General features: G+C 40.5%; 1 protein-coding gene across 3 annotated transcripts in view; it reads left to right on the top strand.

Moving 5' to 3' along the window:
• Positions 1–13,145, top strand: part of ANKRD13A (ankyrin repeat domain 13A) — an 81,497-nt gene extending 68,352 nt beyond the window's left edge. For all 3 annotated transcript variants that reach the window (XM_077295574.1, XM_077295585.1, XM_077295592.1), the window contains 6 exons: positions 1,775–1,905; positions 4,574–4,731; positions 8,804–8,914; positions 9,015–9,175; positions 11,509–11,576; positions 11,799–13,145. In XM_077295574.1, the coding sequence (XP_077151689.1) occupies positions 1,775–1,905; positions 4,574–4,731; positions 8,804–8,914; positions 9,015–9,175; positions 11,509–11,576; positions 11,799–11,994 (825 nt within the window). In that variant the 3' untranslated portion in view covers positions 11,995–13,145. The remainder of the gene's footprint in view (positions 1–1,774; positions 1,906–4,573; positions 4,732–8,803; positions 8,915–9,014; positions 9,176–11,508; positions 11,577–11,798) is intronic.
• The last annotated feature ends 324 nt before the right edge of the window (positions 13,146–13,469 follow it).

Raw genomic sequence — 13,469 nt, 5'->3', positions numbered from 1 at the left:
AGATATTAATGTTACATGTGAAGGATCCCATTACTCATGGATGGTCACTGTGCTCCTGCTGTGATTATTAATCTTCAGGTTTTTTTGGTTTACTTCTCTTCTCTCTCTAACGCATCGGGTATTCTAGAATATGCATGTCCATGTAGTATATTGCACAGCCCACGTAGTATATTGCCCATTGATGTAGTATACAGCACAGAGCCACGTAGTATATTGCCCAGTTACGTAGTATATTGCCCAGTTACGTAGTATATTGCCCAGTTACGTAGTATATTGCCCAGTTACGTAGTATATTGCCCAGTTACGTAGTATATTGCCCAGTTACGTAGTATATTGCCCAGTTACGTAGTATATTGCCCAGTTACGTAGTATATTGCCCAGTTACGTAGTATATTGCCCAGTTACGTAGTATATTGCCCAGTTACGTAGTATATTGCCCAGTTACGTAGTATATTGCCCAGTTACGTAGTATATTGCCCAGTTACGTAGTATATTGCCCAGTTACGTAGTATATTGCCCAGTTACGTAGTATATTGCCCAGTTACGTAGTATATTGCCCAGTTACGTAGTATATTGCCCAGTTACGTAGTATATTGCCCAGTTACGTAGTATATTGCCCAGTTACGTAGTATATTGCCCAGTTACGTAGTATATTGCCCAGTTACGTAGTATATTGCCCAGTTACGTAGTATATTGCCCAGCCACGTAGTATATTGCCCAGCCACGTAGTATATTGCCCAGCCACGTAGTATATTGCCCAGCCACGTAGTATATTGCCCAGCCACGTAGTATATTGCCCAGCCACGTAATATATTGCCCAGCCACGTAGTATATTGCCCAGCCACGTAGTATATTGCCCAGCCACGTAGTATATTGCCCAGCCACGTAGTATACAGCACAGAGCCACGTAGTATATTGCCCAGCCATGTATGTCACAGGTTAAAAAATAAACATATACTCCCCTTCCGAGGGGCCCCTTGTAGTTCTGTTGCCTGTGTTCGGTGCAGGCGGCAGCTTCCGGTCCCAGGGTGTGATGACGTCGCGGTCACATGACCGTGACGTCATGGAAGGTCCTTCTGGCATACCATCTTTGGCACCGGAACATCGCGAGGAGCGGGAAAGGCGGCAGAAGGTGAGTATATAATGATTTTTTATTTTTTTTATTATTTTTAACATTAGATGTTTTTACTGTTGACGCCGCATAGGCAGCATCAATAGTAAAAACTTGGTCACACAGGGTTAATAGCGGCGGTAACGGAGTGAGTTAGCCGCGGTATAACGCGGTCCGTTACCGCCGGCATTAACCCTGTGTGAGCGGTGACTGCGGGGAGTATGGAGCGGGCACTGACTGCAGGGGAGTAGGGAGGGACTAATAGGACTGTGGCCTTCGCTGATTGGTCGCGGCAGCCATGACAGGCAGCTGGCGAGACCAATCAGCGAATGAATATCCGTGACGGAAGTTGACCCTTAGACAATTATATAGTAGATTTAGCTTATGGACCAGGAAGGAATCTTTACAGGTGCGTGGGGAGGAGGGGAGTAAAGTGTTTTATGTTCAATACTTGAGACGCAGGGGGTCAAATGAGAAGAATGATGGGAATATTCTAGTCATGGCAAACACAGCCTTTAATACAAGTATGGCCTAAAGGGTAAAAAAAATGATAGCCCAAATAAAAGAAGATCTGCAGTCTTGTATGCACTGACTGCTCAGGAGCTCATTTGTTTTGTCTCCTGTATACCTTTATAATGTGCTTGCATTGTTGCCATCTTTCAGGATCTTACCACAGAGTTTGCAACAGCCAACAATCCGACAGCTATCACTCCAGAGGAATACTTCAACCCTGATTTTGACCTTAAAAACCGGGACATTGGAAGGCCTAAGGATCTGGCCATAAGGACCCAGAAGTGAGTAGGCGTGAATGAAGATTTGCATTCTTTCTGTTAGAGCTTCTCATAACTGTATTTTCTGCCCGATTGCTGTTTACGGAAAACAGACCACATGTGGACCGATGTTATTCAATAGGGCAGTGTAGATGAGTGATTTTTATTATTTTTTTTCTTCTTGCTTTCCCTGACCAAATCTGCGTGTGAAAAAATCACAGCATGCACTAGTTTCTCCCATAAATTGAAGGAGACTCACCTATTCAAGTCTATTAGTACCAAAAAATTGGATGCTGTACAGAGAAACCGTACAGCATCCATTTTTTTATAGATGCCTTTCAATTCTGTAGCATAGGGAACTCTAAATGGTTGTGCAAGTGACTAAAAGCTGCTGAAAAAAAAAATTGCATACCGACTTCACACTAAGTGAAACAAATAATCATACACTTTTTCTGGATGAAACTGAACTTTTTTTTTTTTTTCTTTTCAACTCTTGTGTGAATCTACTCTCATGGTGATGATTTTTCACAATGTTAGAATCTGCATGTATTTGTCTCTTGTAAATTTAGACTTAATGCTTCATACAAGGATATTTATAGTGACTAAGGCATGTCTTACTGCTAATATACTTGTGTGTGTGTATACACACATCTACAATCATGGCCGAAAGTGTTGGTACCCTTGAAATTGTTTAGGAAAACAAAGTATTTCTCCTAGAAAATTATTGCAATTACACATGTTCCAATACACTCAAAGGAAATAACACAAAAATACTGAGAAAGGCAAATTGGGCATCCTTTCAGACAAAACCTCCAAAATGAGCCAGACAAAATTGTTAGCACTTTTGCAAAATTGTGGTTAAACAACTTCGTTTCAAGGATGTGATGCTTGTTCAAACTCTCCTGTAACAAGGAACAGGTGTGGGCAATATGAAAATAACACTTGAAAACCAATAAAAAGGGTATAAGGCTACTTTCACACATCATGTTTTCGCCTTCAGGCTCAGTCGGCAAATTTTGAAAACCAGATCTGGCAAAATCCGTTTTTTTCTCATAGACTTGTATTAGCGCGGGATTGGCCTCACGTTTAGTCCATTTTTTGACGGATCCCGCAAAAATTGGTTTTCCGGCGTCTGGAAAAAATGTACACAGTAACGTTTTTTTTTGTCTGCAGCGCTTTTTTTTGTTTGCTAGAATGGAAGCCTATGGGCTCCGGATCCGTCAAATGTCGGAATCCGGTGACGGATTCTGTGTTTTTTTTTTTTTTTTTTACTGAGCATGCTCCAGTGTTTTTGGATCCAATTAGCTGGATAAGCTAGTCGGATCTGTCGAAAAAATGGATCCGTCACATCCGTTTTTCACAATCTGCAACGGATCCAGATTTCGCTGGATTGAGCCTGACTGCAAAAAACTGATGTGTGAAAGTAGCCGAAGTTGGCTCAATATCTGCATTGTGTGTCGGTGTGTGCCACACTAACCATGGACAACAGAAAAAGAAGAGAACTGTCTGAGGACTTGAGAACCAAAATTGTTGAAAAATTATAAAAAAATCTGTTACAAGTCCTTATCCAGAGATCTTGATGTTTGTTTGGCCGCAGTGCTCAACATAATCAAAAAGTTTACAATCCACTGTAGCTAATCTCCCTGAACATGAAGAATTGATGAAAGCTTCCAATGCAATCAAGTTCCAAAGAATTTCAAGCTGTCCTGCAGGCTCAGGGTGCATCATTGTCAGCGCAAACTATCCGTCCACATTTGAATGAAATGAAACGCTATGGCAGGAGAACAAAAAGGGACCCAATTGCTGACACAGACCTGAAAAAACTAGACTGCTTTTTTTGCCAAAGTGTACCCAAGTCCAAATCATTTTGGGAAAGAGTCTTGAGGACAGATGAAACCAAGATAGAGCTTTTTCGTAAAGCACATGATTCTAATTTTACCGAAAACGGAATGAGGCCCACAAAGAAAAGAACAGTTAAATATATTGGAGGTTCAAAGATGTTTTGGGATTGTTTTGCTGCCTCTGGAATTGGGTGCCTTGACTTTGTGCAGGACATCATGAAATCTGAACGTTTTGGGTTGTCATGTAGTGCCCAGTGTCAAAAAGTTGGGTTTGCAGCATGGGTCTTCCAGCAGGACAATGACCCCAAACATATTTCAAGAAGCACCCAGAAATGGATGGAAACAAAGCGCTGGGGAGTTCTGAAGTGGCCAGCAATGAGTCAGGATCTAAATCCCATTGAACACTTCGGAGAGATCCTATAATTGCTGTTGGAAGAAGGCATCCTTCAACTATGATAGAGCTGAAGTAGTTTGGGAAATAATGAGTGGTCCCAAATTCCAATTGAAAGGTTCGAGATGCTTGTTGATGGTTATAGGAAGTGATTAAGTGCAGTTATTTATTGACAAGGGCGTGCAACCAAATAAGTGGGTACTAACAATTTTGTCGTGCCCGTTTAGGGGGGTTTTGGTGAAATTGTCCAATTTGCTTTTTTATTTCTTTTTTTTCGTTTGTTTCAATACACACAAAGGAAATAAACGTGTATAACAAGACATGTATAACAATAATTGGAAGATTTTCTGGAACAATTTTCAAGGGTGCCAACACTTTTGGCCATGACTGTATATAAAATTGTATATAATGTATGATACTGATTCTCAGTATATTCAGTAGAAAACCTGTGACTTAACAGATTTAAAGGCACTCTATGGATGTGCGAAGATTTCCCTCTCTCGCTAGTTGAGCAAGTCACTCCCATCATTGACCTAATGGCCAGGACAAGTTCTCACTTTGCTCATCTGCGGGACTTTATTACACTACAATTCCCTCCTGGCTTTCCAGTAAAAATAGGTGCGAATTTATGTACTATATGTAATGTTGGTAAACTGCAATCATTGTATAAGGAAAAGTTCTGCATTCTAATATACTTTTCTCTAATTCTACACCATTTTCTAGATTTATAGTTTGGTGATAAATGTAAATATTCCTGTTTCCACTTCTAAAACCATATAAATGCCACTTCTAACATCAGAGCGTTTGGTACAATTGTTATCCAACATAGGCAGTCATCTGTGCGTTCACTTTATCGTCCAGATCGCCAGTCTCTTTCCATTATTAGTATTCTAAAATGGATTTGTCACTGTTTTGATGCTGCAGTTGTTAAATAGATTGTTCTACTTGTAGAGAAATTTTGCAAACGACACATGAAAACAGGATTCTTGAAAAAAGGAAAATCAAAACTCGTGTAACATATTATCCCTTTAAAAAATTGAATTTTTATTAAGATATATTAAAAGGTACCACTTCCCAGTGAAAGCAAAAAAAGAAATTTATAATAGACAAATCTACTGGGTGCACCTGCCCTAAGCCAATGACACTACGCTCCCCTACTAGCCCTTCCTAACAGTGGAGGTTGGCACCCTGATAGATAATTTGGCGCCCCCACTCCGCGACGGCTGATACCTACTGGCCCTATTAAGGACCTAACCGGCTATAGGAGGGAAAACATAAAGCAATCAGCAGAAATGAAGAAAGCGTAGGTGAACTAAACTAAGGTGCACACAGGTAATGTCAACTTTCCTTATTGAAGCCCAAATTAGGGCGATGACACTACCATAGACATATACTTAAAACATGTAACACATTCCACTCATGAAAAAAAAAATTTTCTCTTAAATAAATATGTCAGTTCTATTGCACAGCCTAAGCAAATATACAGCTATGTGCATAGAGGGTAGAAAATCAAAAGGAGAGACATAAATACCAAATGACCTGGTTCGGTCCAAATTAAAGCCTGTGCATAACAGCACTCCCCTGTCGGCATTGGGTAGCAATTAAGATAGATAAATAAGACAGTGTATCAACACTGTTGTACACCTGAAAACATTTTCCATTACCCATATGCAAAAATGATAGCCAGCGGTAAGTGTCTATGTTTATACACAATGCGGTGGACCAATAAATGATTTTAAAGGCAGCCAGTAACAAGGGGTATTGACCCCCACACAAAAACACTTAGCTGTCTGTGATACGCCCCGACGCGTTTCCCCGTCATACGGTTCCTCAGGGGGCAGAGAACGGATATGATGAACCGGAGGTCAGTGATGTAGGTGCCCTAATGCCAGGTCTGTCCTTTCTTTAAGATTCGGACAACCCTTTAACCCCTTTTGCCATCCGACGTACTATTCCGTGCATGTGACCTGGGCCCTAATTCTCATGGACTGAATAGTACGTCACATGCGATCAGCCGCTCTCACGGCCGGGTGTCAGCTGATTATCACAGCTGACACCCAGTAGTAAGTGCCAGGAGCGGTCACGGACCGTTCCCGGCACTTTAACCCCTGTAACACTGCGATCAAACAAGATTGCAGCGTTCTCGTGGCATAGAGATGCTCCGCGCAGGGATGGGGCTCCCTGCGTTTTTAACTCCGACCCTCAGAACAATGCGATGTGATCGCGTTGTTCTGTGGTTCTTCCTGCCTGCAGACCCCCGGATCCAAGATGACCGCAGGGTCTTTTCGGGTCCTGCAGGGAAGTGGCTTGTCAGTGCCTGCTGAGCACAGGCGCTGAGAAGCCGCCTATACTGCCTGTCAAATCACTGATCTGATACAGTGCTGTGCAGTGTGTCAGATCAGCGATCTGACTTTACACGGTGATGTACCCCCCCGTATATATATATAAAAAAATTATACCGTGTAAAAATATTTTATTTTAAAATCCTAAATAAAGAAAATAAATATTGTTCCATTAAAATACATTTCTTTATGTAAATAAAAAAAACCTAAGTACACATATTTAGTATCGACCCGACCTATAAAACTGTCCTACTAGTTAACCCCTTCAGTGAACACAGTAAATAAAGAGGCAAAAAACAATGCTTTATCATACCGCCGAACAAAAAGTGGAATAAAACACTATAAAAAAGACGGATATAAATAAACATGGCACCGCTGAAAACGTCATCTTGTCCCGCAAAAAAGAACCGCCATACAGCGTCATCAGCGAAAAAATATAGTCCTCAGAATAAAGCAATGCAAAAACTATTTTTTTTATACAAAATAGTTTTTATTGTATAAAAGTGCCAAAACATTAAAAAATGATATAAATGAGGTATCGCTGTAATTGTACTGACCCGAAGAATAAAACTGCCTTATCAATTTTACGACACGCGGAACGGTATAAATGCCCCACCCAAAAGAAATTCATGAATTGCTGGTTTTTGTTCTTCCTGCCTCCCAAAAATTGTAATAAAAAGCGATCAAAAAATGTCATGTGCCCGAAAATGATACCAATAAAAACGTCAACTTGTCCCTCAAAAAACAAGACCTCACATGACTCTGTGGGCCAAAATATGGAAAAAATATACCTCTCAAAATGTGGTGATGCAAAAACTATTTTTTTGCAATAAAAGGCATCTTTTAGCGTGACAGCTGCCAAACATAAAAACCCGCTATAAATAGTAAATCAAACCCCCCTTTATCACCCCCTTATTTAGGGAAAAATAATAACATTATTTTTTTTATTTCCTTTTTCTCGTTAGGGTTAGGGCTGGGGCTAAGGTTAGGGCTGGGGCTAAGGTTAGGGCTGGGGCTAAGGTTAGGGCTGGGGCTAAGGTTAGGGCTGGGGCTAAGGTTAGGGCTGGGATTAGGGTTAGGGGTGAGTTGGGGTTAGGGTTGGAGTTAGAATTGGGGGGCTTCCACTGTTTAGGCTCATCAGGAGCTCTTGAAACGCAACATTGATCTCCTTTCCAGCCAATTCTGCTTTGAAAAAGTCAAACGGCGCTCCTTCACTTCCGAGCTCTGCAGTGCGCCCAAACAGTGGTTCCCAACACATATGGATTATCAGCGTACTCAGGACAAATTGGACAGCAACTTTTGGGGTCCAATTTCTCCAGTTACCCTTGGGAAAATAAAATTTGATCTGAAGTACACTTTTTGTGAAAAAAGTAAAATCTTCATTTTTTTTTTTTTTTTTATTTATTTATTTTTATTATTTTTTTAAACATTCCAAAAATTCCTGTGAAGCAGTTTTTAGAATTGTCTCTTTTTGGTATTTTCTATCATACTAGATGGTAGCCCGATTCTAAGGCATCGGGTATTCTAGAATATGTATGTAGTTTAGACTGCGCCTGTCGCTGATTGTTCGCGGCTGGCCATGTAGTATATAGCACAGCCACGTAGTATATAACAGCCCACGTAGTATCTTATGGGGCCATAATCAACGTTTGTGCAGCACTATATGGGGCAAGTGTCTGTATGGGGTCATAATCAACGTTTGTGCAGCACTATATGAGGCAAGTGTCTGTATGGGGCCATAATCAACATTTGTGCAGCACTATATGGGGCAAGTGTCTGTATGGGGCCATAATCAACATTTGTGCAGCATTATATTGGGCAAATGTGTCTATGGAGCATCTTATGGGGCCATTATTAACCTTTATACAGGATAATATGGAGCATCTTATGGGGCCATCACAAACTTTATGGAGCATTATATGGGGCTCCTGATTCAATATGGATATTCAAAAACACTTAACCTACTGATGTCTCAATTAATTTTACTTTTATTGGTATCTATTTTTACTTTTGACATTTACCGGTAGCTGCTGCATTTCCCACCCCAGGCTTATACTCGAGTCATTAAGTTTTCCCAGTTTTTTGTGGCAAAATTAGGCGGGTCGGCTTATACATGAGTATATACCGTAAGTGTCATTTTGAAAAACCCTATTTATTTGTATTTGGTATGGAATCTGAATATGTTCAATAAATGTCCCATTTACAATGTTATGTGGTGAAATGCTTGTATAGATTACAGAGAACCTGTCGCATCCAAAAATGGTAAATATACCTGCAGACGGCTCCTATATGTGTGGTGTTTCTGGAAGTGACAGGTTCCTTTTTAAAGTCATTGTCTCTTCCTTCAGAAATCCCATTATTTCATGTGCTTAATGCAAGAATTACATTCGGGAATGTGAACACCTGCTCCACGGCAGAAGAGAGTTCTCCAAGTACTCCGAGTGGAACGCCAGATGAAGGTTCACAGCTGATAACTTTCTACATACTGTACATTTTCTTTTCTTTTTCTGATATTTTGGTCCTACTTCATATATCTTTCCTACTCTTCTTTCTTTTTAGCCACTGCTGCACCAAAATTTGAAGTAGATCAATCTGTCTTTGAGATTCCACCGTCCTACCATATTCAGGAAAATGGAAGGAGCCTTCATATTCGTGATGAAGATGATGAAATCATGCAGTTTGCTATTCAGCAGAGTCTTCTAGAGTCCAGTGGAAATCAGGTCAGCTTTACATGTGCATCCAGAGGAAATATTGGGAAAAGTAAAAATGAGCAAATCGATTCAAGGTTAATTGAGTTTGCCTCCTATTACACAAAAAGAAAGTCAAATTGGCCATCTTTGCTTCACGTAAATAGGCAGCTGACTGCCATTTTGCCGGATGCAAAAGGACCAGGAAGAGAAAGTTTAAAAAAAATCCCTCCCATCAAAGTTTTTATCCTCTTGCTATATTGCAGTCATCACATTATATAGCACTGTGTTCTTACAATTGCTCATTTTGCCTTTCTACCCAGTTAATCCTTCTCTTTTTTTCTATTAGCTCTATAACATTACGTGATTTAAAAAGTGATTAGCTGAATCCTACTAAGCTCTGTGTAGAAACAGGAAGTCACTTTTCCCTGCAAGAGTCATTCCCCACTTCAACACTTGAACCAGCTGCTCTACTCCCCCTTCCTGCCAGGGATTTTGCAGTGATGTGGAATTGTAGTTGTAATGCTGACTCATGTAGTGAAAAGAGACCTCCTGTTTCTATATAGAGCCTACTAGGTTTGCAATGATGTCATAAACCTATTGGAAAGGAGAATGATTGAGTAGAAAGGCAAAATGAGCAATTGTAAGTACACAGTTCTATATAATACTAGATGGTAGCCCGATTCTAACGCATCGGGTATTCTAGAATATGTATGTAGTTTATTTATGAAGATTTTTAGAATAATACATTGAATACACAGGATTCGGCCGGCCGTGACCAATTAGCGAAGCGTGGTTCAAATCCCGCGCCAATTCGCGGCCGGACTGCGCCTGTCGCTGATTGTTTGTGGCCGGCCACATAGCATATAACACAGCCACGTAGTATATAACAGCCCACGCATGCAGTATATAACACAGGCCACGCAGTGTATATTGCCCAGGCCACGCAGTGTATATTGCCCAGGCCACGCAGTGTATATTGCCCAGGCCACTCAGTATATTGCAATGTGGGCATCATATCCCTGTTAAAAAAAAAACAAAAAACAAAACAAACATATACTCCCCTTCCGAAGGCCCCTTGAAGTCCTGGCGCCTGTGTGCGGTGCACGCGGCAGCTTCCGGTCCCAGGGTTGGTATGAGCGCAGGACCTGTGATGACGTTGCGATCACATGACCGTGACGTCATGGCAGGTCCTTCTCGCATAGCATCCTTGGCACCGGAACCTGCTGCGCGCACTGCCGAGGACATCCGCGACGTCGGAAGGTGAGAATAACCTTTTTTTGTTATTATTATTATTTGTAACATTAGATCTTTTTACTATTGATGTTGCATACGCAGCATCAATAGTAAAAAGTTGGTCACACAGGGTTAATAGCTGCGTTAACCCTGCGTGACCGCGGCATAGCGCGGTTCGTTAACGCTGCCATTAACCCTGTGTGAGGGCTGACTGGAGGGGATTATGGAGTGGACACTGACTGCTGGGAGGAAGGACTGTGCCCGTCGCTGATTGGTCGCGGCAAAACAGCCACGACCAATCAGCGACTTGGATTTCCATGACAGACAGAGGCCGCGACCAATGAATATCCGTGACAGACAGACAGAAGGACAGACGGAAGTGACCCTTAGACAATTATATAGTAGATGATTGCAATATATTGAGGGGATACAAATTTTGATGGAAGTGCTTCTTTAGGTTCCCACAATGCGGTTTTTGGTGAGCTTTTGATACTGTGTATTTTTGCTTCACCAAATTTCAGAAAAGTGGATGGGATTTACAGAAATCTTATACTCTGTGCTTTATTTTACTCTGTGTAAACCGACCCGCGGCGCATGTTTAATCTCTGCAACCTGCCGATTTTTCTCTTGCCAGTACGTTGAGTTTTATGTGTCGACTTTCCCCATTGAAATGCATTAGATGTGGAAAATCTGCAGAATAAAACCACATGTAATCCGCACATGACTGTATCAATAATGTTTTCTCCAAGGTACATACCAAGAAGAATGAAAATCACAGAAGCTTTATTTAAAACAGGTCATTAGTCAAAAACACAATAAAAACATATGTAAAAAAAAAAAAAAAAAAGCACTGTCGATGAAAAATTGAAAAATGCAAGTAACCTAATTTGCCTGTAAAGTACAGAAAATTTATAGCATCAGAAACTTAAATGCTCATTGTGGGAACATAGCCTTGAAGTATGGTCAAGATTTGTGAAGACTGCCTTGTTCTAGCTGCCATGTAGGACCAGACTGGGACGCCGGAGAAGGGCCGTGCAGATCTTTTTGCTCAACTGTACTTGTAAGCATTGTTTTCTCTAAAACACCATTACTTCATGAAATATATTAATAATCTGTGCTTGTTCTTGTAGCAAATGCCGCCAAGCTTTTCAAATGGAAGTATTTCTACAAATCAGGTGTTTGATGCTCAGTATGAAAGGTAAACTACCAATCAACAATCGCCTATAAGTTTATATCGTAAAGTCATTTTTATGCAAAAGGATTGTGTTATAGGCCTGGTACTCGCCGCTCCAGCTCTTGCAGAGGACACATATTCATGTCAGTTTTGTATACACGTGCAGTATCTTATATTTTGCCTGTTGATAAAGGCTCACATTTACAAAAATATAAGTAAAAAAATATATATTTTTATATCCGCCAGGGCTCTGCAGGAAAGCATTCTTGCCAACTCTCAAAGTGCCCACTCCAGTCTAAGCAGCCATTCTCAGAGCTTCGACAAAGACTTACAAGTTGCTATGGAACTCTCTGCCAAGGAACAAGAAGAACAGGAAAAAATGCGTCTCCAAGAAGAGGCTGAGCTGGCGGAGATTCTACGTCTCTCGCTTACAGAGAAATAAACTATGGATTACAAAAAATTGAACTGGCTTGGGAACCTCTTATGATACGGGTCTAGCCTTCACTTTTCTAATGCCAGCAGTGAAGATGCCATGATTGGGGGGCTAGAAGTCACCCACAGACTCTGTATCCACCAAAGAACTGTACATTTTTAATACTTCTGATGTTTATTTTTCTGTTGCAAACCAGGGACTCTGCCTCCTCCTTTTTGATTTCTTTGTAGTCGAACAGGCAGTTTCTAATGAACAACCATAGCTAAAGAGCTAAATTCAGGATGTAAATGGAATAAATTGTTTTACAGGTTTTTCTCTTTTCAGGAAGCAGTACAGCAGAAGTGTCCTTTTTTATTTAAAGTGAATGCAGAGCAGTGTAGACCCCCATGTGGGGGGCACTGGCATGTAAATACTGTATACCCGGTGCGTCATTTTATTGAACTAGAGGTGACCAGAAGTTGCCATCAGTCGCTACCGCATCGTGGATGATTTATAGAGTGTATTTAAGTGCTGTATAGAAATAAAATTATAGAACAAAACTAATTTGTAAAAGTGGATCAAAAACATTTCCAGGTCAGCTCACGGGCTGCATTATATCAGTGGACAGCCATGTACAAAGAAGGAGCAGAATGATGGTAAAGGTTTGTAGGAAAAGTTTCAGTGTAATGTTTTTGAATTTTTTTTTTTATTGCCATCCCTGGCGTTTGTATGCATACTAGTCCAGTGGGTGGTCCAAAGAGTAACATCTGTCTCTGCATTGTACAGTCCTACAGGGAAGACTGTCAATTGCTGAGTAGGACCGCCCACTGGACTCGAATAAAATGCAAGTGTTATGGAAACTTTTCCAATCTGATCTGCTCTATAATAACACCCTGCCTACAGATCAGAAAACGTTTTTAACATGACGGTTCACTTAAAGAATCTGGGACAATGCAGTCTTTTTATTTTTTATTGCCAAACTGATAGATATCAGATTTGTGTCCTTTAGTGTTGATACATTACTGCTCCCAAAAGGCTCTACTAGCTAACAGATGAATTGGACGACTACAGTTGCCTTTCCCATTGACTCTCGTGGTGCTATAGAAAAGATGTTTTCATCAAAATTTTTGGATATTTTAAAAAGATGTCTCTAATGTCCTTGATTTTTATTTTTTCTTCTTTTTAAATAAAAAATGCAGCTTTCCAAATAGGGCAAAAGCATAAAGAAAGTTAAATATAAAATGAAAAATTGCAGTTTATGTACGCAATGTTGTAAATGCAATACGTTCTCTAGCCAGTGTTAAAGTACGGTTTCTACATTGTAGCAGCTAATTACATTTATTTATTAGATTAGGTTAGATATATTTTTCATCCCCAGAAAAGGTCAGCCATGTTGTTACCTGTCAGCCCACATAGGTGTCAGTGGGCATGTGCCTATCGTTGGGTTCCAGCTAAATTATTTTAGTAGGGAACATTTCAAAAATCCAGTTTTGAAAAGATGCTTT

This window comes from Ranitomeya variabilis, chromosome 1, assembly GCF_051348905.1.
Source record: "Ranitomeya variabilis isolate aRanVar5 chromosome 1, aRanVar5.hap1, whole genome shotgun sequence".
NCBI classification, from domain to species: Eukaryota; Metazoa; Chordata; class Amphibia; order Anura; family Dendrobatidae; genus Ranitomeya; species Ranitomeya variabilis.
Note: the sequence above shows the minus strand (reverse complement) of the source record. Positions and strands in the feature narration are given on the sequence as shown.